Here is a 24056-nt window from a genome sequence, read left to right as displayed (position 1 = left end):
GCCTCCTTCTACAAGTCTTCTTTAAGAAAATAAAATTAAATTAAATCTTGGTAAAAATCCTCATTCTCTGAGATATTGTGTGAAGAAAGAGAGAATTTGTTTCCAAAATTAACAAATTCTATTTATTCCCTGCAATATTAACCAATATCTTGCAATCTTGATTAAATCAAAAAGGAATCTCTGCATAGCATCTTCAAGATCTTGTGAGGTGACAAGGAGAGAGAATAATCTTCAGGATTTTCTAGGAGAGAGGATGTAGTATAAATGAGTGGGTCCCACCTTTGGACAAGTTAGTTCAAGCTTGGATTTGTTCTTGATTCACTTTAAGCACTTTCTCTTGTAGACTTGAAAACTAAAAAAAAAAAAGAAAATAAGAAAAATAAAAGTAGTACTATCCAAAGTGGGGCAAAATGTATACTTATATTCTTAAGATTTCACATATTATTTTGCTCATCAAATTCTCCCATACTTGACTTTTGTTTGTCCTCGAGCAAGATAAATAAATAAAGAAACAAAAAAAAAACCTAACTCACTTTCGTAGGAATCACGGTTGTATTTAGCATGTGTAATAAGTCTTTAAACCCCTAAGTTACCCTAGTGGACGAGTTGTGTCTTGCGGGTCTTTGTAGTGAATATACACCCAAAATTCAAATTAACTTAAAAAAATTACCATATAAAGTTTTCAATAACTACAAAATACACATCCTCTTTCAATTAGAGCACATCAGTCGAGGAACCCCCACACTTAAACTTTAATACTCCATCTAGATTTAGGAACAATCACACATCTCAAATAGGGACGACCCTTGTATCTTCTAAAGCATGATCAATCCTAAGGTAAACCACATTGTAAAGTAGGGACCATGAACTAGGGTTTTGGAGCATTAACCACTCATAAACAACAAGGCATAATGGTATCTTTTTTTTTTTATTAGTAGAGAATTCATTCTACTCCACTACATTTGCCCTGAATAACATGGTGGAGCAAACACCAGAAACCCAAGTTACTAAGTAGCTTTGCTTTATGCATATGCTAACAAAGACAGTGATGCTAAGTTCTTTTCAGAAGTGTTGATTTCTACGAAGTTTGATCAAAACACCCTGCTTCATGAGGCGCAGTGTTCTGTCTAGCTCCTAGAAATTCTATACCTACTTTCTACATTTTGACCAATTTTCACTTTCTTTGCATATCCATATCATATATTTTTATACCATGCCAAGAATATAGTCTCAACTCCTAACCTAATAATAAGGACACCAACTAACAAATGGTCCTACACCTTAAGACAAGTATCTCTATATCATTTAAGTGAGGTCTCACTTCAAGACATATATTCATTACCATCCTCCCAATAGTACAAAGATGGGTCCTAGATCTCAAATTTTTTTTGTAGGGTATGTATAAAGCACCAAAAAACTCTTAAAAGTAACCTCAAGTTCTAAACAGACAAACCCTCCCCCATACTTAAATTGTACAATTTTCTCAATGCAGAAAAAGAAAAAAAATGATAAGACAATAGAACAAGAAGGACAAAGGAGAGAAAATTATCAAATGGGATCAAATATCATTATAAAGAGGCTCATGAAAAATCATGACCTCTGTATCATGCATTGAAGGCAACTCAAGGAATGACTTCAAACGGTGCCCATTAACTTAAAAATTTTTTCGAGTGGATGGATTCATAATCTCTAAGGCACCATGGAGGAATATTGTTTGCACAAGGTAAGGACCTTCCCACCGAGAACGAGGTTTTTCTAGAAAGATATGCAATCTAGAATTGTACAATAAAACTTTATCACTAGGCATAAAATATTTCCTAACAAGGTGCCTATCATGAAAAGCTTTAGTCTTTTCCTTGAAAATTTTTGCACTATCATAGGTATCATTTCGCAATTCCTCCAACTTAGATAGTTGGAGATCTCTATGAGCTCCTGCAGTAGACAAATCAAAATTGAATTTCTTAATCGCCTAAAAGGCATGATGTTCTAACTCAACAGGAAGGTGGCAGGCTTTTTCGTATATCAAATGATATAGGGATTGACCAAGTATAGTCTTGTAAGTAGTCCTATACGCCCACAAAGCTTCCAACAGACGGTTAGAACAATCCTTTTGATTTGGGTTAACTGTCTTTTTTAGAATTTGCTTGATCTGTCTGTTGAACACTTCTACTTGTCCACTGATTTGGGGGTGGTATGGGGTAGCCAACTTATGGCTAAACCCATACTTCTTCACTAAGGCCTCAAAAGGCTTATTACAAAAGTGCTTTTCCCTATCACTAATGATAGCTCTAGGGGTACCAAATCGAAAAAAAAATATTTTCTCTTAAGAATTGAATGACCACCTTATGGTCATTGGTCTTACAAGCACGAGCCTCAATCCATTTGAACACATAGTCCACAGCCAACAAAATATATTCATATCCACATCCATATGACTTAGGGAAGGGGCCCATAAAATCTATTCCTCAAACATCAAAAATCTCAACCATAAGAATTAGGTTGAGAGGCATCATGTTCCTTCTATTGGTTTTTCCTAAATACTGACAAGAAAGACAAGCCTTACAATAAGCAAAGGCGCCCTTAAAGAGACTGGACCAATAAAATCCACATTATAATACCTTGACTGCAGTCTTAACAGGCCTAAAATGACCGCCACAAGCCTGATCATGGCAAAAGGAAAAAATAGAATGGTGCTCATGATCAGGGATACATCTCCAGATAATTTGGTCAGGACATGATTTAAAAAGGTAAGGATCATCTCAAAAGAAATACTTAACCTGTAAGTGAAAACGATACTTCTCTTAGGAAGACCAATGATCCGGAGTCTTGTTTGTAACTAAAAAATTTATAATATCTGCAAACCAAGGTTCACCAGATGCTACAAAGAGTTGCTCATCGAGAAAATGCTCATTAACTAGAGTATTTACAGTCAAAGAATTAGGTAACTGGGACAAATGGTTTGCAACCAAATTTTCACTGCCTTTTTTATCCTTAATTTCTAAGTCTAATTCCTGCAAAAGCAAAACCTATCTGATAAGACGTGCTTTGGCATCCTTTTTCTGAATAAGGTATCTAATAACTGCATGGTCAGTATAAAAAATTACATAAGAACCTATCAGATATGCACGAAACTTTTCTAATGCAAATACAATAGCTAAAAATTCTTTTTCAGTTGTGGTGTAGTTCAAATGTGCATCATTGAGAGTTCTACTGGCATAATAGATATTACGAGAAAGTTTATCAACTCTCTACCCTTAAGACTGCCCCTATAGCAAAATCAGATGCATCACACATTAATTCAAAGGGCTCAGTCCATAAGGGAGCTTGAATAATGGGGGTTGTAGTCAACACCTTCTTTAATTGCTCAAAACACATGAGGCATTCACTAAAAAATTCGAAGGGTTGCTCTTTAGCCAAAAGATTGGTGAGAGGTCTAACTATGTGACTAAAGTTCTTAATGAACTGATGATAGAACCCTGCATGACCTAAGAAGGAACGAACGTCATTAACTGAATTGGGAGGTGGTAAATTAGAAATTAAGTCCACCTTAGCTCTATCAACCTTGATCCCTTCTTTGGAAATGACATGACCCAACACTATGCCCTGTGTAACCATGAAATGACATTTCTCCCAATTGATGACTAAATTAGTCGCTTTGCATTGTTTGAGTACTAAAGAAAGATGATGCAAACAATTAGAAAATGAGGAGCCATTAATAGAAAAATCATCCATAAGTACTTTAAAAAAAAATACTTCACCATATCAGAGAAAATGCTCATCATGCATCTTTGGAACGTGGCTGGGGCATTACAAATCCCAAAAGGCATATGCCGATAAGCAAAGGTTCCATAGGTGCATGTAAAGGTGATATTATGTTGGTCATCTAAGGCAATGAAAATCTGGTTATAGCCGAAATAACCATCAAGGAAACAATAATACTCATCTCCGACTAATCGCTCTAACATTTGATTAATGAAAGGTAAAGGAAAGTGGTCTTTCCAAGTTACCGCATTTAACTTCCTGTAGTCAATGCACACACGCCATCCTATTTGGACACAGGTAGGGATCAACTAATTTTTAGTATTTTGGACTACTGTGACCCCTGACTTCTTTGACACCACATGCACTGGACTTACCCACTCGCTATCAGAAATAGGGTAGATGATACCATAATCCAAGCACTTTAGGATCTCTTTCTTGATAGCTTCTTGCATCATTGGTTTAGCCATTCTTTATGGTTTCCTAGAAGGTTTTGAATCCTCCATGAGGTGAGTATGATGTTGAACGATTGAGGGGTAAATTCCTATAATATCTGTCATGGTCCAACCGCTTCCTTGTTTTCTTTTAAAACTTTGATCAACTCTTTCTCTTGACTTGAAGTTAAATCTAAGGTGATAATAACTGGTAGAGTTGGATCTTCTCCTAAGAAGGCATACCTTAAGTTAGAGGGCAACTCTTTCAAATCAAGCTTAGGGGGCTCAACAATTGAGGGTTTAGGAAAAGAATTTGATAGAGGACCAATGGGCTCTATAGGTGTATGAAGGCTCCAAACATCAGAGAAGAAATTTTCAGTATCATCCTCTAATTCTTTCATACACTTTTGGAATTCTGAATCAAAGTCAATATCAAAAGTTTTAACAATATCATCAGAAAAATCTTCAAGCATATTAATCTTTTCATCAATATCATCAGAAAAAATTGTGGATTACTTGCTCAACCTAGTGTGGTCACTAAAAGACATCCTTAGTAGACCGTTATGGTAATTAATTAATGCATTGCTGGTAGCCAGAAATGATCTTCCAAGAATGATAGGGATCTTCTTATCCCTAGTGGTGAAGGGTTTAGTGTCCAAAACAATAAAATCGACTGGAAAAATAAATTCTCCTACCTTAAGTAGGACATCTTCGACCATCCTTTTTGGAATTTTGATAGAATGGTTGACCAACTGGAGAGTGGTCCCTATAGCTTTCAAATCTCCTAATCCAAGTTGTTGATAAATATGATAAGGTAGAAGGTTCACACTTGCACCAAGGTCAAGTAAGATATGATCAATACGAGTGTTGCCAATGATACAAGAGATGGTGGGACACCCGGGATCCTTATACTTGGCTACTATAGGTTGTGTGATCATTGAACTGATATTAGCTGCCAAGAACTCCTTTTTGGGTACACTTGTAGTACGCTTATGAGTGCATAAATCCTTGAGGACTTTGGCATAGGCTAGGGTTTGAGTTATAACATCCAAAAGAGGAATGTTTACCTCTACCTTCTTGAAGACTTCTAAAATTTTTTCCATTAAAGTTGTATTCTTTTTATTCATCAAACGATTAGGATAGGGGACAGGAGGAACATAAACACTGTCAGAAGTTCTTTCATTAATAGAATCACTTTTTATGGCTTCCATCAAATCATCCTTAATCTCTTTAGGTCCATCTGGCGAACCTGGAATGGGAGGCATAGTAGTAGCCTCGATAGTTGGAGGGTTAACAGAAAGGTCAGATGGTAAAGAATGAGTGGTACCATTCCGTAGATACTCTCGACCATTTTGTAGGACATTTAATGCATTACACTGGTTGGAGGGCCCTTGGTGTTGTTGAATCTATACAACATTGAGCTGAGGAGCAGGTAGCCCTTGTGGAGTCAGCACCTGATGTCTAGGATTCAGCTCTAGCTAACTAGGTAATTTTTCTTTCTTCTTCTGATGCATGATTGTGACAAGTTGCGTGAGTTGCCTCTCCACATTATTGTGACTTGTCATGAGAAGTGTCATACTTTTCTCTAGCTCACTAATTCTTGCCGCCTTTCCAGTGGATGTAAACCCCAGGGGTTGTTGATAAGGTGCTTAGAGAGGGAGCCTAGAAAAATTTAACTGAAGACCTAGATTAGGCCGAGGAAAAGAATTAGGTAATGGTGCAAAATTGGGCCTCTGAGGACTAGGCTACCCTTGGTTGTGAAAGTTGGATGGACCTCCTTGATTCCCTTGGTTCCATAAAAAATTAGGATGATTTCTCCATTCTGGATTGTAAGTGTTGCTTCTGGATTGTAAGTGTTGCTAAATGGGTTATTCGGGTAAAGAGCATTAACACTTTCATTGCCCCCAGAACTATTGGGGCATTCTTCCATTACATGTCTAGGGGAGTGACACCAATTATACATAGAGACCTGATTTTTGACTTGGTGGACTGGGGCATGTGCTTTAGGGACAAGGGTTTCTATTCTCTTAATGAGGCCATCTAAATGGGCGTCCTTGACTACTATTCCATTGACATAGTATCCTTTACCTCCTATAGTTCTCTCACTTTCTTGAGTAGACTCTCATTCTCTTGTCTTTTCAGCTAGGTCAACCAAAAAGTTTCAAGCTTCGTTTTCGTCCGCATAAGCTGTGAAGCCTGTAGGACACATAGACTCTAACATCTGCTTGGTATGGTAGTAGTCTATCACTTCATAAATTATTTGGCAAAGATACCATTTGTCAATCCCATGATGGGGACACTCTTGGAGAAGGTCTTAGAACCTTTCCATGAGTCTAGAAAATGACTCTTGAGGTTTTTGTCGGAACTGCATGATCTTGCTCTTAAGTTTGTTTGTTTTATGTAAGGGAAATAATTTTCTTAAGAACGTTACCGTAAACTAATCCTATGTGGTAATGGAATTAGTTGGTAGCCCATATAACCATCTTTTTGCTCCAACCTTGAGTGAAAAGGTAATGCATCTAAGTTTAACAGCATCATTACTGAGCTGTTGTATCTTAATGAGTACACAAACCTCCTTGAATTCTCTCAGGAACAAATAAGCATCTTCAGAGGATAGCCCATGGAAATGGGGTAACATAGTGATGAATTGAGTTTTAAGCTCATAATTGTTCCATGTGGCATCTGGTAATCTAATGCAAGAAGGTTGGGCTGCCCTGGTTGGATAGAATCTATCATTTAAAGTAGGCTTAGGTTATTCTGTCATTCTTAAAATAAGTATTCTTACTAGACGATTGGTAGAATCATGGGTCCACACACTCATGCAATAAAAAACTACCCACAACTAGAGTAAGACAAGCACAAAAGAATGGAAAGAAAAACTCTATTTTTTATTTAATTTTTAATTTTTGATTTTTTTGGTTTTTTGGGACCTTACCGGTAGAGATCCGGGGTTGCTCAGGTCAATTTCTAAGGTACTGCTATAGGGCGAAACCTGTCTTTATCATACTGTGAGGTATGACGACCTCCACTGATACAACTATTATTGCAAGTTGATCTTCTCAGAAATTCAATAAAAGAAAAGAAAAAACAAAACAAAGCACTTCGATTTACCAAAAGAAAGCGAAAAATAACATGGAACTGTCTCTCCGACAACGGCGCCAAAAACTTGTTTGAGATTTTAAATGTAACCGCAAGTGTACGGATCAGTGTAGCTACGGGTCGAACTCAGGGAGAGCAGTCACTTTATTTATTTATTTTTTTACTTTTTTTAATAATGCAAAAGTGAACCTATTAATGGTTGTGATCTAATTCTAACTACCGTCCTAAACATATGTATCTAAAATAACGTCCTAACCATTCGTCATCTAAGAATTTAAAGACGTAAGCCATGCAATTAAAATTAAATAAATAAATAATTGAAAATAAACAACCCATGCAATTAGAATTAACTATAAAGAAAAAAAATACTGAAATAAAAATAAAGTAAAAGAAAGGGGATAAAGCTAGAGAGAGACTCACAAGTAGGTTTCTCTACTTAGCCCAAGAGATACATCATAATATGAGCTTTCCTATTTGACCAGAGAGTCACTCTTACAAGGGTTACTCTACTTGGTTTTAGGGAAAATGAGACAATTAAAATAAAAGTAATAAATTTATGGTTTTATGGTTAGGAGGGGCAAAGCCAATACATACACTAGCCATGAACCTTGGGGGAAAGGGAAAGGAATAATATAACAACTAAAATTAAAATTCTAAATTAAGAAATAAAGGGTAGTTAGAAGAGGGAATGAGAGGGGGGAGAGAAGATTACTGAAGGAGCCTACTTACTTGAATCAATGCTTGAACTTGAAAGCTTGGGTGATTTGAAATAATACTAGTACTAAAAACCAGATCTGAAATAAACCAAATTTGAAATTTCTAGTACTAGAGAAAACAAACTTTGAAAAAAAAAACTAAAAAAAAAAAAAAAAAAGATGCTCCACGGCTCATGATCTTGTCACTTAGATCTAAGCCTAGAACTATAACTTTAAAAATTACAATTCATTGCATAAATCATAAACATAAAAGGCAGAATAAGAATAAAAGAGTGTTTGCATTAATTGACATAAAAAGCTATTACAAAAATGATTAAAGAAAAAAATAAAGAAAAACTAAAACTAAAGAGAGTAAGAGAGGGAGAGAAAAAAGAAAACTAAGCATACACTAGAAAATAAACTAAGGGGAATAATAATTAATAGGAGGGGGGAGGAAGGAGCTTTTATAGGGCTTTGGTCTTGCCTCCTTCCTTATACAAGTCTTCTTTAAGAAAAGAAAGAAAATAAAATTAAATTAAATCTTGGTAAAAATCCTCATTCTCTGAGATATTGTGTGAGGAAAGAGAGAATCTTGTTTCCAAAATTAACAAATTCTATTCCTTCCTTGCAATATTAACTAATATCTTGTAATCTTGATTAAATCAGAAAGAAATCTTAGCATAGCATCTTTAAGATCTTGTGAGGTGGTAAGGAGAGAGAATAATCTTCAGGATTTTGTAGGAGAGAGGATGTGGTACAAATAAGTGGATTCCACCTTTAGACAAGTTAGTTTAAGCTTGGACCGGTTCTTGATTTACTTTAAGCACTTTCTCTTGTAGACTTAAAAACTAAAAAAAAAAACAAGAAAAATAAAAGTAGTACTATCCAAAGTGGGGCAAAATATACACTTAAATCCCTAAAATTTCACACATTATTGTGCTCATCACACCCCAAATCTCTCTTTTTCTCCTTTTTAAGATCTCATCTCGAATCCAAAATCCTAGAATCTCCTGTTTTTCTCGCGACCTTTACGGGTTTGATGTAAGCAATACTATTTAAGGAACCATTCAAAATTTTATATTTTTATTTGTGAGTTATTGATATAATATTGTTTGGGATTTTCACTGAAGATGGCCTATGAGATGTTTGATAAAATGTGTGAGCATTCTCACATAAAAAATGCATTTTAAACAGACATTTTATACAAACAATGTTCTCATTCTCAGTTAAGAACACATTCTGTATTTTCAAAATGAAAATACACATTCTTATAATGGGAATGCATACCAAACACAGCCTTAATATGAGCTTGGTAATTCTCCCAAAGTCCATTACTTATGTTAACATTGCATCATAGGCCACATCAGCTTGATGGGAGGGATTATTGTATAGGCTATTCTATATGATGGGTTCTCCGATTTTGACTATTTTTTTTTATTTTATATTTTTGTTACAAGGTTTTGACCATTTGAACAACATTTAGGAAATCCAGAAATTAGCCAGATGCACCTAAGAACTGCCAATGAAGCCATATGTGAAAATGACGCTCAAGTTGACCAAATCCAATTTTGTTTTGACATCGTTTAGATCACGCTTGCATGCATCTCTGTCTCTCTGGACTCCAATAAAGAAACGAGTGATATCTGCATTATTTGGCGGCCCACAACTTCAGCAAGGGACGTGAATCGGTCAGTTTTGGGTGGGCTGATCAAAGCATCTGACATAAGTTAAATGAGTCTCTAAAAGTAAATAGCTAACCATGCGGGGAATGCTGGCCTGTTAAGAAGTTTCATGTAGATATAGTAGAAATGAGGATGTTAAGGTGGATATGTAGTAAAACTCGGAAGGAGAAAATAAGAAATGATCATATTAGAACAGATTTAGGAGTTGCCACGATGATAAGTTTCGAGAAAGTTGTTTAAGGTGGTATGATAATGTTCAATCGAAGTCTGAGGATGCTCTAATAAGAATGAGTGATCTGATTCAAATAGAATGATAAAAAAGAGGCAGGATTGACCTAAGATGACCATAGGAGATGTAGTGAGAAAAAAATCCACAATTTAAGTATGATCCTAAGTATGCCTTGGATAAACCTTTTGGACGGCAAGAATCCATGAACTCAACTCCATTTAGGTGTTTATTTTTTTTTGGTGTGCTCTTTTCCTTTTTACTTATTTTTCTTTTTCCGTCTTTGATCGAATCCACATAACCAACCCCATTTAGTTGGGATATAACTGAGTTGTTATTATTGTTATAAATAAAATAACAAGAATTATTGATTAATTATTGGGTTCTTTCGGTTTCAATTAGTCTTTTTTATCCAATCAGACTAGAGTCACTTGACCGAAAACTGATCAATATTTAAGATTTTCTAAGATAAAACTAAAATTAGACCAATAGGAAATTCGGTCCAACCAGTTCTGTTTTTTTGATCAAATCTGTTTGAGATTTTAGTTCAACTACAAATCGAAGCCCCTAACTTGGATGATGGCTGTAGAAAAACTGATTCTTATGAATAAAATTAATTAAAAATATGCAACAAATTAAGGCTACATTTGATTTGTCCCAACTGTATACCAATTTTATTTTTTAGCTATTGATATTTTTTTATTGAACATGATTGAGTGAGGGAAACAATCTACTGCGGTAAAGTCTTCCATGGGTGCTAAGGATACTAAGAATCAAAATTTAGATGTGATTTGCTAAATTGATTCTCAAGTGGGATCTTATCAAACTGCCGAATCTTAGAAGGATCATAATACATACAACCTTAACCTCCCCCTCCATCTTGGCTTTATGAAGAAATTTTTTTCCATCTCAAACCCATGATCATTAAATCCAATGTAACAACCTCACCATTGCATTGGATTTGCCTTCTATTTTATATGAAAGAAACAACTTTCCTTTTCAAAATCATTAATTATACAAATATTGGGACCATCGAAGCCATAGACCTAAGGAAGAAGAAAATCCCATGCAATGGTTTTGGTGTAATTTGCCAAATGCGTTCTTAAGAGGGGCATTTCAATTGGGGCTCCAAGTCAAACTGTCCCATCGGTCGCTCTCTACTAAAATTCTATAGCACAAAGCCGCAGCCAGCAGGAAGGTCAACCCATAAGACTAATCAGATTGTGGAAAGAACAGAGCCAGCACCCAGCCTCAGTGATACTTATTATGTCAGGCTAGACTTCAACTTTTAAGCCCTGTGTTATGAAAACGTGTCCTTGGTTCCAGAAGCCACTACCACTTCTCCTGCTTCCAGGCTGCCAGGTCACTCCCCGTGTATTCTCCACAATCTAATGTCGTCAATCCCACCTCCCCTGCTTCCATCCCTCATTGGTTCTCATTTCTACGTGTTTCTCCACTTTGACCAAACCCCACAACCACCGACCTTTATATATATCCATCACTGATGGCTTCCTTGAACACAACACATTTATATATATATATATATATATCCATCAGTGATGGCTTCCTTGAACACAACACAAAGCCACAACCTTTGGCCCAGGTGAGCTTCACTAGTGATATCGCTTCAAAGCCTTTCCTCCCTTTTACTGGTATTACCTCCTTTACTTGCTGATCAGCTTCAATTATGTTGCTGGTTTATCTATTACTAAGCTATTTCACAGCTTCTGCCACCGGTTTTTTCTACCAAGATATTGACATCACTTGGGGAGATGGCCGGGCTAAAATACTCAACAATGGGGAACTCCTCACATTGTCTCTTGACAAGGCCTCTGGCTCTGGCTTTCAATCCAAAAACGATTATCTTTTTGGGCTATTCAATATCCAGATCAAGCTTGTCCCTGGCAACTCAGCTGGGACGGTCACCACCTACTATGTGAGTTTATCCTGGTTCATTTTAGCCTTTTGGGATGAGCTTATTCTTTCAATTTTCATTTTAAGTATCTTTGTATTTAATGTTGTTTAATTGATTATTTTGCAGTTATCATCTCAAGGTTCAAACCACGACGAGATCGACTTTGAATTCCTCGGAAATCTGAGTGGAGACCCTAATATTGTCCACACTAATATCTACACACAGGGGAAGGGGAACAGGGAACAACAATTCTATCTCTGGTTCGACCCAACTAAGGACTTCCACAATTACACTATTCTATGGAACCCTCTTCACATTGTGTAAGTGCATGCAACACTATTTTTGGGTTAACCATTAAGGAGAAGGTGCACAATTCCTCTTAAGCTTTCACATCGGACTACTCACATCTGATGATTGCTTTGGTTTATCATATTTCAGTTTCTATGTGGACGGAACTCCTATCAGAGAATTTAAGAACGCAGAGTCTAGTACTGGTGTTCCATACCCAAAGAGGCAGCCAATGAAAATTTATGGTACCATTTGGGATGCAGAGGATTGGGCTACAAGGGGAGGCCTAGTCAAGACAGATTGGACTCAAGCTCCCTTCACTGCATCCTATGAAAACTATAAAGCGGATGCTTGCATGTGGTCCTCTGGGAGCTCGTCATCTTCATGTGCTTCTTCTTCTTCTTCAAAGAATTATACTTGGATGTATCAAGATATGGACTCGAGCAGCCAAAGTAGACTCAAATGGGTGCAAAAGAACTATATGGTCTACAACTATTGCACTGACACCAAGCGATTCCCTCGAGGCCTTCCTCCAGAGTGTTCCCTTAATAAAACAGCTTAGGCCATTGGAGGCTCCATTACTTCACTGTAATACCAGGAGAAGAAACACACAATATTTTGTCAGTTTATTCTTATGGAGACTTTACTTTGTAACATAAGTGGCAGAAGATAAAATAAAATTGACTTAATTACTATCGAGTTCATCAATAGATAGCAAGGCATGAATTTCCATTATCATCGTGTTTGAACTGTTTTAGAAAAGAGTACCCGATACTGAAGTATAAGACCACTAGATGGATGGGAAGTATTCTTGGATTGCAAAAGATGAACTGTTAAAGAAAACCAGCACTGATGTTGAAGCCAACGGACCAAAACAGGTTGAGTCGTATCAGAAGAAGATACTCTCCTTAAGGTTTGAAACCCCCCTACAATAGTACAATTGGGGAATCTTGCATTTTACCTCTAAAATAAAACAACCAGTGATTTCTGTCTGATTGTACACAGCCTCTGATCCTTTGGGAGAGAAAGGCTAAGCTCACTAAGTATAGTTTCGTAATACACTTTGTATGCAACGGTCAAAATAGAGAAGTAGAGAGAGAGAGAGAGAGAGAGTATTGCCAAAACGTATTCTATCCATGACACAATATTGTATATATAGATATTCGTATACTTATGTATCTGTTCTATCTATACATGTACTGAGGCACTTGTCTACATATAGACACCTCTCTTTACTCGTACAAACCTGTCTATGTATGGACATCTCTCTGTATGTATGAGTTGGTATGTACATATAGACACCTATATGTATTTGAATTTAAAATTTAAATTTGGTGCAAAAAGATAAAAATCTCTTGACCCACACCCGACCCGAATTGGCTCTATTCGACACGTGATTCAAAAGCATCCCAGGAAAACCCCACACACGTGTGAAATGGGAGAGTTCTTCTCCAAAGAGCTTGCACCATTAAGTAATAAGTCTATATATATGCCCACATTTCCACTCATCTCAAACCAATGTGGAATAAACACCTTGGCCTTTAGAACAAGAATTTGTCTTTTGCTTATGAGTTTTTGAACTTTTCGCTGAAAACTTCCCTCCTAAACTTTTGAGCTTCAAACCCAAAAGTTAAAAGTAAAAGAGTAAAACTTAAACAAGGGAATATGTCATAATTTTGAAACTTTGTTTTATAATATAAAGTATATATATATATATGTATATATACAACAAGCTATAACGCAAACCATAGCTAGACCCAAGATGGACCTCTGTTTCAATTTCGATTTTTCAGAAGCCTGGACTATCCTTTGCTTCATTACAAAACCATACTCGGCCAGACAATCTCATTGGCACAACTCGTGCCATAATCTAATGGATTCTAAGAAAGCATTTCAGTGCATTTGCTATATAGCCAATGACCTTAATCATTGTTTTGGTAGAGATGCGGCAACTAAGGCAGGATAGGTCAGGTCTAAGGCCCAAACATAATATTCTTAAGGGAGAGAGAAAATTATTACCAGGTCGTATGGCCCTTGCACCAGCACAAGGCCGATGGGAGAATGCAACCAAGCATCAACTAGGGGGTGAGATGGTCATTTCACCATTCTTGTGTCTAGACGCTGGAGAGCACGACCGGTTAGCATTCTTTCTCCTATTCTAAAATTTCTGGAAGTCACTATACCTTATTCCAACTGTTGGGGTATGATATCTTGTATTCCATTGCTTGTATAAGTGGGCTATATGGTGGGTATTTTGGTAAATTACCTATGTAAGGTTTCGCTATACATTTGTAGCAAGGTTTGTTCTCTGTAATCAATTTGTGAGAGGTGTGAAAATGAGAGGTTGTAACCCTATTCTACATTGATAGTGAAATAGACATCATCTCATCGTGAACATTGTGTGTACAATATTGTCAAACCATGTAAATCTTTGTGTGCATTGTGAAACAATTTTCATCCGTTCTTTAGCATTGTTTTAGGCTCTTGTTATCTATAGAACCCATAGTTACCCCTATAAGAATGATTTTATGCTGGACCATGTTGTATTAGTCTATGATCGATTCTCAATGGTGAATCGAATTAAATTGACAAGAACGATATACAACATCTTATATATGTCACATAGAATATCAAACTTGGGTTAGATCTGGCTGTGAAAGTCCTCAAGCAAAGAGCAGGATGATTGACTTTGGATTTCTTAGGGAAGCCCCAATGTCCGATCTGGAAGAGGCCCTGTTAGCTAATATGGACTATGTCACGTTAGCATATAGGAGAAAGAGTTATGCACATAACAAACTCTCACTCCCCACTTAAGGTAGTGGAGATATGCACAAACACTCTCTCCAAAACCCACTTTGATGGAGGCCGTTATTGAGCAAAGAGATATAAAGAGATTAGGGTCTCTAGTTCTACTTGCGTGAACATTATCTCTTACCATTAAAGAGAATAACTGAGAGACAACGTGTGGAAACTAGAAGATCACCAAGCAATTGTTGCTTCTATTGTGGCCACCAGTTTGACCTGAGAAGGACAATTCATCGTGATGCATGGAAGGAAGTATTGTTTGTATGAATATGCTCCGTCATGATTCACGGATTGGAGATCTCATTTTGGACATGGTGATACTCCTTTGGTTAAAATTCGGCATGGCCATGCATCAGTTGAATTTAAACATTTACTTGGCACATGGAAACATATGCCAAGTGGGAGAATGTTAGTGGATGTGGCCTATGCCACACCAACATATGGGGAAAAAAGTTATGCACGTTAACAAACTCTCACTCCCCACTTAAGGTAGTGGAGATGTGCACAAATACTCTCTCTAATAAACACCTTAATGGGAGGCTGTTATTGAGTGGAGATATATAAGAGGATTGGGCCCTTAGTTCTTTCTTGAACATTACCTCTTACCATTAGAGAGAGTAATTGAGAGACCACGGGTGGAACTAGAAGACCACCAAGCAACTATTACTTCCATTATTGCCATTTTCAATTGCTCGTTGCCATTCACAATACTTCATCGAAGAACTTGAAAATATCACGCGTGATCAAGGTCTGAGATAGCTAATGTCGGTCCCAATTTTGGTGGAAGTCAGTTCCACATTCTCCACCCTTATTTAATTTAAGCTTTACAGGCCCAGTTTGGGCTTGACCGATGTTTCATTTTTTTATCGGATGATCTTGCTTCTTTATCCCTATAGTCAAATTATGGCATCACAGTAGCTCTTATATATGAAATCTTGTAGTGTTGGAACCGTAGATATAGCCAATTCAAGTTCTTGCAAAGATTTTATAATTAAATCCAGTTCAAATTGTAGATTGAAATATTGATTAAATGACAAAGAGAATAGTTTCGTGTTGTTCTGAGTTACAATTAACAAGTATAACAAATAAAAGAATCTGGGTAACATGGATTTCACAGATGGGAAAAAATTGAGTCAATGAATGAATAATAAGAGCAATTAATCCTGTGGAGCCTCTGCGTGTATGTGTATCCATCTAAGATTGACTGGTGGTGGTACATTCGGTCGGAAGACCCTGAGGAAAGCGTTTGGTGTCGGTGCAGTAGTTGTAGTTCATGTAGTTCTTCTGGACCCATTTCAATCTCTCTTGGCTCGTTGAACCCAGCTGTTGCGAGAACCAATTATTGTTGTTGTTGCCGGAGGATGCAGAGGAGGATGGAGAATTGGAGAAGCAAGAAGACGACCCAGAAGACCAAACACAGGCATTGGCGTTGAAGTTGCGGTAGGAGGCGGTGAAGGGAACTTGGCTCCAGTCAGTTTTGACAAGCCCACCCCTGGTAGCCCAATCATCTGCATTCCAGAGACTGGAATAAATCCTCATGGGTTGGTTCTTTGGGAAGGGAACGCCCTTTGACTCCAAGTTCTTGGAACTCTCTTATGGGAGTGCCATCCACAGAGAAGCTGAAAAAAAAAAAAATGTAATATAACAATCAGATCAGAACACTGGAACTTTGGATTGATGGGTGGATATGAGTAATACTTGCTTATATGATTCGTTGGGGATTCCAAAGAATGGAGTAGGTGTGGAAGTCGGGGGTTGGGTCGAACCACAGATGGAACTGTTGCTCTCTGTTTCCTTTGCCTTGACTGAACACATTTGTGTGAAGAATGTAAGGATCTCCACTCAGGTTCCCCAAGAATTCGAAGTCAATTTCATCCCATGATGCCCCTTTTGAAGATAACTGCAACAGAATTTCATTTTTGAATTAGAGACGTTTGAGGAAATGTTGGAAACTTTATTCATTGAGAACAGGGGGATAACCAAAAGGAGCTTACATAATAGGCGGTGTCAGTGCCAGCGGAGTTGCCAGGAACAAGCTTGAGCTGCATATCAATCTTCCCAAACAGATATTCGTTGTTGGATTGGAAACCGGAGCCTGAAGCTTTGTCAAGGGACAGAGTGAGAAGCTCCCCATTGTTGAGTATGTTGGCACGACCATCGCCCCAAGTGATGGCGAAATCTTGGTTGAAATTACCATTAGCAGAGAGCCATTAAAGAGGTGCCCATTAGGACAGAGAATAACACTAGGGAAACAGTGAAGGAAGATGAAGAAGAAGAAGTAGCCATGAGAGATACAAAGAGTGGATGCTGAGTTGAGAAGGAAAATTGTTGATTTGATTAAGGTCAGGAATGAGAGACTGGGCTATTGTGGATGCAGTGTAAGTCTATACATATTTATATACACAAGGGGGAAGGAAGCAAACGAGAGAGGTGAAGCGAAGAAAGGAAATGGAAAATTCATGATCAGAATGAATGAATGAACTTTGAGCTGTTCATAGTTGGACGAGACTCATGAGAGTTGGGTCCGTTTGATTTTGTTTATCCTGTGTCTAAGAAATGATTTTTGAAAATACAAAAAGGTGTTTGATTTTTTTGTTTCCCGAAACTTTTTCAACAGTGTAATCAAGTTCAAGACATGAGTGAAAGCAAAATGTTGTAAGAATGCAACTCACGAGTGAATGCATGACATTAGAGTTGCATATATGCTTCATGAAGATGAGCTTCAGAAAAATGAAGGCAATATGAAATTGTGAGTTTCGCACAACCAGGTTGGAATCGCCACATTTGGATGGTAAGAAGTTTCAACAATGGGTTGGGGTTTTGGGTAGATCAAGTGAAGTATTTGGTTTTTCACAAATTTTGTCTCTCCCATTTGTCTCTAGAAACAAAAAAACAAGTCTAACTTATTTTTCCATTCCTATTTCCAAACATAGAAATAGGCATAAATTTTTATTTCTATTTCCAAAAACAAGTAAACGATTTTTAGAATGTTTTTCAGTTTCTGAACACAAAAAAAGGGAAAAACTGTCTCTGGAAACAAAATCAAATGGGCCCTTACTAAAACCCAGCCTGGAAAGGAAATGTTCTCATAGAAACTGACAAAACTCTTCCAGACTGGTTTAGATATTTACCATCAAGCAGGGTTAACTGTGGCCTCCTTCCAATATTCCAATTGGAGTTGCAAAGTTAGAGACAAATCAGGAAGCTGCTTCCCAGTGGCCGCGTAGAGCCCATTGAGGCTATTAGCCCATGAGACCATGACCAAACCCAATGTCTGCTACGTGTATTTGTTGACATCCATATGTGTTAGTTGATGGCCAATCGGGTTGGTAGCCTCTTGCCCCACCATTCTTCGAGTCAGCTAGTTGTGGATTCAAGTCGGTATGGTCTACTATCGCTCGTTGGTCTTATGGGAGCCCTGCTTCCCGTATGAGGGCCTTTGTCTAAGGGGCTATGATCACTACCATGGAGGGTGTCAATTCTAGGCCCGCACTAGTAGCCCTAATTAGACTCTACACGTTTATGGCCTGATATAAATCAACCCGATTAATAAATGTGTTGGGTTTCGTACACGGTATAGCCACCTAGCCTAACCGGCCCAACACTTTTTTTTTTCTTCTTTCTAATACTACCTGTATTTAGTGTTAAGACTATTGTAATATGTACAATTGAGATGGTGATAGTTGTTATCTGAACAATTCATCTTTTTCAGACATAGTTTAATTGATTTAAACTTGTTTAACTTGGGTTATGCAGGTATAATTTAATTGATTTGAGTTTCATGGGTTAAAAACCTAATATCTTAGTAACTTAGCTGTTATGCGCATCTTTGGTTTAATCCATTTAAACTACGAGATCTTTCTTTGCAATATCTATCTCTGCCTCATTTTATTGACATCCCCTCCAAGCCCATTTAAGAGACAATTTTTTCAAAAATGCTTCTTTAAAGTCTGTTTAAAATTAAATAGGTTTGTAGCCTGATTACGGCCCGATTAAGATTCATTCATGACGGCCCAATTAAGTCTAAGACTGACCGGCCCGATTATTAATTGTATCATGCCTAACTAAACCCATATAGCTAAATAGGTGTTCACGGTGCAATCCTAAGAATTGGTTGAGTCTGACTAGACCCGACTGAGGCCAACCCCCGCCCGACCGTGTGACACCCCTACATGGAGCATTTTTTTGATTGAAAAAAAAAAGAAAAAAGAAAAAAACAAAAACAAAAACAAAAACAAAAACAAAAAACAAAAGAGAAGATATTGATTGATAAAGGCCGATTTGTGGCCAATACTTAATGCGATTCGGACGATTTGTACTAATATCAGTTGGAACAATACCGATGCAGTACTGATCACTACCATTTGATCGAAGGTGTTCCCACGTCCACTTGATCCGGACTTGGGTCAAGGGCCGATCCTAGGCCGATACCTAAAATCATGCACATCTGTTACTCAATGTTGTGAAAGGGGAATAAAATACGATGAGGAATTATCATAAAAGAAGAGTTCGGAAAGAAAAAGACTTCGAATAAAAATTCACAAATGAGAATTCATTAATAAAGCATTTGTGAAACCGCTGAGAAAGAGAGGCGATTGTCAGGGGAATTTGGATCCGGATCCACCGCACTCCCAATTTTTTTGGGTAAATAATAAGACCTAATTGATCATAGTCACAAAATTGGATGAATAGTAAGCATCGAAAAAGTAAAGCCTCCATTTGGATAGAATAAGTTTGGGAAAACACATGCACAACAGCCAAATATATAAATGAAAAATACATATAGAAAGCTGTAATAGAATATACCTAGTTTATAGTGTCTGAAATGACTAAGAACAACAACATTGCCTCTAAGCCTGAAATTCAATCACACATCATATTGCAGTTTTATATGCTTATTTCTTCATAATTGGTGGAGAATCAAAAGTTCTAATGTGTCTTTTAATATTTCCCTGCAACTTTTTCTGATTCCAAGTATTTCAGTCAGAAAATCATGTTCTGCTGCTCTGTTTGGTTGGTACATAGCTGGTATGAGGGTAATTACAAATATCCAAGACCTTAACAAAACCAAAGAAGGAGAAAACTGGCATGAAAATCCTTAACAAACCAAAGAGAGCAAAGAGGCCAACAAGTGCTCTCTTTGTTTTTCTGTAAGGAAATATAAGTTTGTAAGGTTTAAGGTTCTATTTGTTCAATGTTGGATTAGGTTAAAGCTCCTCTTTGATTCTTATGGTGCAAATTGTATAAGACTTACAAGCAAGATTATTAAACAACTCTAGGTCTGCCAATGTAAAAATTGATCCCAACCCTCATAGATCAAAATAGAAACCGAAAATCATCAAGTAAAAAAAGAGAAATGATAAAACCAAGGTTGTCAAATACTCTTCGATAAATTGCAGACCCGTAGTTTGCAATTTAATTTGGGAGCAAATCAACCAGCTCGTGCACATCACTCTGAAACTCGGATTTGGAATCAGAGTTCAGAGTAGAAGAAACTAGGGTAGCATCACCAGCAGAATGAACAGCAGTAGTAGTTGCCTAAGTTTTCCGACGGGTTATCATAAAGTAACCCGCTTCAACGGGTCGAGATTTTCAAATGCTTTGGGCTTGTCTTCTCAGCCGTTGATCATCTCTCGACCACCACTTCACCGCAGATCCTCTTTGTTGCAGAGGATATTTTTTCGTAAATTTAAGGCTATTGTAAGTAGCATATGGGGGAGAGGGTTGATTAAACATCCCATAGACATCATTGAAACAAACTTCCAATGCTTATATAAGCTTCAGAACCAGAAACCCTAATCCATGACGGCCAATAGACCATAACCCAGAAATATCTCATCAATTCATTTACATCACCAGTCTTATTTACCATTAGACAAGAAACAATCAATCGGTTAGGAAGTGAGAAAGAATACTGGGTACAATAGTTGCAAACTTGTGGGCTGAGGCAAGTACATGATAACCACACAATTACATAAAAAAAACTTTTATGTAGATGTTAATATTGCATAAAGATTACAGAAGTGTCTATTGACCAAGTCTTCCCTTGGTTTATATACATAACCTCCCACACGTTGCCAAAGGAAGAATAGGGGGAACATGTTTATTTAGAAAAGGAGCTGATTTTTACTCACCACCAGTGGACTTGTTATCTTTGCAGGCACAATCCTCCCACAGTGATTCCCATTCACCGAAAGCCCCTCAGGCTCACAGAAATCACCTCACTTCATAAGGTTGGAGCTTCAAGGTGGTTGTGCGCTTGCTGCATTAATCATATAGAGCTCATGAATAATAAATAAATATTGAACAAACAAAAATCTGATTTCAATCATGCTAACAAGAATATTGATTATATTTTACATCCTGTTAAACAGCATGTTTGCCCTAGAGGTCTACCTTTTTTCCATTTCAAAGTGGGTCACTGATACCTAAAAAGGGTTGGGATTGGGGGGTCTATAGGACTATATAATATCATGTACACCCTTATCCTGCAAGCTCAAAGGCACCCTATAATTTCCACATCTTTGTTGAAGCACTCAAATACAAACTTCCATCAGAAGTATTAATCAACAAATGGTCAAGGGAAAAGGTTCTTTAGTCAGTTTCATCATGAAATATTTTATGGGAAATACCTATACACTTTTCTGCCATTGATATTTTTATGTTAGACATGACAAATAAAAGCACGTTTGAACATGATCGAGGAAGTGAAATAATCCAGCCGAATGATGAGGGTGGAGTCCTCCGTGGCTGCCAAAAGTACTAATAATCAAGATTCAATCATTACAACAACAAACTCAGCCTTCTCCCAACTTAATGGGGTCTGCTACATGGATCCGTGCAAAAAAAATTCAAGATTCCATGATTATTTTGGTTTAAAAAAAAAAAATCCTAAATTTCGAAATGGATGTTTTTTTTCCAACTTTGTGTATTGCATATCAGTACAATATTTCCCCCTTTCCATTCCATATACAACTTTGAATTAGTTTTCAGAAAATCCATAAAATATTTTACAGTGAAACAAACAGATCTTTAGGGGAATTTGTAAGAGAAGCGTTTTTATGGGTGCATTTGGTTTTTTTTCTTGAAGCAAAGAAAGAAGGATATCTTCAATTACTTGTTTGTTTATTGAGCAAAAAATATAGAGAGATTTGTAAGAAAACAGTGTTTTTTGGTTGTTCAGTTACTAGAAACATATGAGAAAGTGCTAGCCATTAAATGTCCGTGTCAAATGGAAAAATTACTCCCTCAATCTTCTTTTCTCCTCTTTCTCTCACAGACAGCCAAATGACCATAATCCTTGACTTTCCTTCAGTTCTCTTTTCCCACATTATACAACAAAACACAACCTAAGCTTCAGATGAATTTGCAGATGTAGCAAGAAAGGGGTTAAAATAAGGGAGAACTCGTGCCCCATACAATCACTTTTCCATTTGTCTGGGAAGCTTCAGAATTGTTTCTTTGGGTGTGGGGGAACTCTTTTTTCATACTCAATATTGAGTTTTTTTCCACAATGAAATGGAATCTATCTGAAATTATCTTTTGTGTAGTGGTATTTTTGCTTGTAATCTTCCATACATTTATGGGGAAATTCGACTTTCACCAAAGTTGTATATTTTAGATCAGTACACAAAGAAAATGGTTTTGTCAAAATCATCAATTGCAAAATCAAGATTAAAAGATATCCATACACAAACAGAATAAGATAATGCAATGGCATCACTAACTAGAATTGTGTCTATTAAAGCAACTAAATTAAAAGACATAGCTATGGCAGATGACGAACACTTACTTCCAACAGTGGGGGATGCAACCCAAGATGGAGGAGGCCAGAATAAGTTGGAATAACATGGATAAGAAGCTAAAGGTCCAATACAACCATCTTCCAAGTTGAAGACTTCTATATATTTGAATCCATAACAACTTTGCCCGGTTGAACAGGTAAAAAAGTTGGGGAAGATGATGCAATTCCCTTTACAGCCAGGGAAATCAGAGGCCGAAGCAGAAAACGAGCATTTGTCTCCCAAGAACAACAAACGGTCACCCAAGGATTGCAGCTCAACCCACTTCTTCCTGCCTTCATTGAGCTTGAATACTTTAAACTCAACTGGAGAACCTATACGTTCATATAGACGGGGATGAATACGAGAATACAAATCGAAATTGGGATTGGAACGGGGATCATCTAAACGGTCTCTGCACAGTCTCAAATCCACCAATAGTAAATCCCCCTCGGATTCCACCAAATACCTCTTACCACCTTCGAATACAGCTGTTGTGTAAGGCCCAACAATGAAAGTCCTCAAACTCACAGTTGCAGAAGGATCAACAATGACAGTCCCACCCGTGATATCAACCGCATAAAATTTTCCCTTGAAGCATATCACGTCACTGTAGGAAGATAGCAGATCTTCTATGATGCTCCATTTCTCATCCCCTGACTTAAATATGGACAATTGTCCGGAAACGTGAATCGCCAAGAGGGTAAAATCATCGTTGTCGTCTTCAGGCGAAGAAATGCTCGATTTTGAAGAGGCGAAGGCGACTTTCTTGGTAAAACAAGTTTCAGCATTGAAGAAATTGAGATATGGGAAAGCGGGGTAATTAATTTCCTGAAGAACATATTCTTGACCTAATTCAGAGATTCGGAAATCCGATAAACCTAATACCTTAGGTAACATCGACGGTAAGGGCCTGATTTGGACCTGGGTTAGAGGATTTAAGAGAATATTTTGGAGATCATCTTCTTCTACCTTAATCAACCACCCATTGGAGGGAGCTTCGGTGGATCCAAGACGGAAAATCGTCCGCTTGGAAAGGAAGAACCCATAGTTGGTTTCCACGAAACCCTCGTTGGGCACAATGCGGAAACGGCCAGGTAAGCGGTGAGGCCTCTGTGATACAGCCGATCGCCATGAAGAACAGACGGCGCGAAATCGAAGGGCATCGAAGCGGTTGGTTAGTCTTCTTGCGATCAGCTCTAATATGTCTCTTGGAAGTTGAGACCATTCATCCGCCATGACTGCTTCTCTTACCATTTACCAACTGAAAAGTAAATCGATCGATTATGATCGAATTGAATACCTGAGACCGATCCAGATCAATTATTATCAGGATCGGTTTAGGGGTAAAATCGTAAATAAATTTTTTTTT

General features: G+C 37.4%; 2 protein-coding genes and 1 pseudogene across 2 annotated transcripts; 1 reads left to right on the top strand and 2 right to left on the bottom strand.

The window, feature by feature from the left end:
- The first annotated feature begins 11481 nt into the window (after window positions 1-11481).
- LOC122074025 (xyloglucan endotransglucosylase/hydrolase protein 22-like) lies at window positions 11482-12756 on the top strand. The gene is made up of 3 exons (XM_042638811.1): window positions 11482-11831; window positions 11937-12130; window positions 12249-12756. The coding sequence occupies exons 1-3, from the start codon at window positions 11583-11585 to the stop codon at window positions 12658-12660; spliced, it is 855 nt and encodes a 284-aa protein (XP_042494745.1). The 5' UTR covers window positions 11482-11582; the 3' UTR covers window positions 12661-12756.
- Window positions 12757-15861: 3105 nt separating this feature from the next.
- LOC122074026 lies at window positions 15862-17941 on the bottom strand (annotated as a pseudogene).
- A 2905-nt stretch (window positions 17942-20846) lies between these two features.
- On the bottom strand, window positions 20847-23988 carry LOC122074024 (F-box protein SKIP23-like). The gene is made up of 2 exons (XM_042638810.1): window positions 22696-23988; window positions 20847-21165 (listed from the first exon to the last, which is right to left on the bottom strand). The coding sequence occupies exons 1-2, from the start codon at window positions 23939-23941 to the stop codon at window positions 21146-21148; spliced, it is 1266 nt and encodes a 421-aa protein (XP_042494744.1). The 5' UTR covers window positions 23942-23988; the 3' UTR covers window positions 20847-21145.
- Window positions 23989-24056: the final 68 nt, after the last annotated feature.

This window comes from Macadamia integrifolia, chromosome 3 (assembly GCF_013358625.1).
Source record: "Macadamia integrifolia cultivar HAES 741 chromosome 3, SCU_Mint_v3, whole genome shotgun sequence".
NCBI lineage: Eukaryota > Viridiplantae > Streptophyta > Magnoliopsida > Proteales > Proteaceae > Macadamia > Macadamia integrifolia.
Note: the sequence above shows the minus strand (reverse complement) of the source record. Positions and strands in the feature narration are given on the sequence as shown.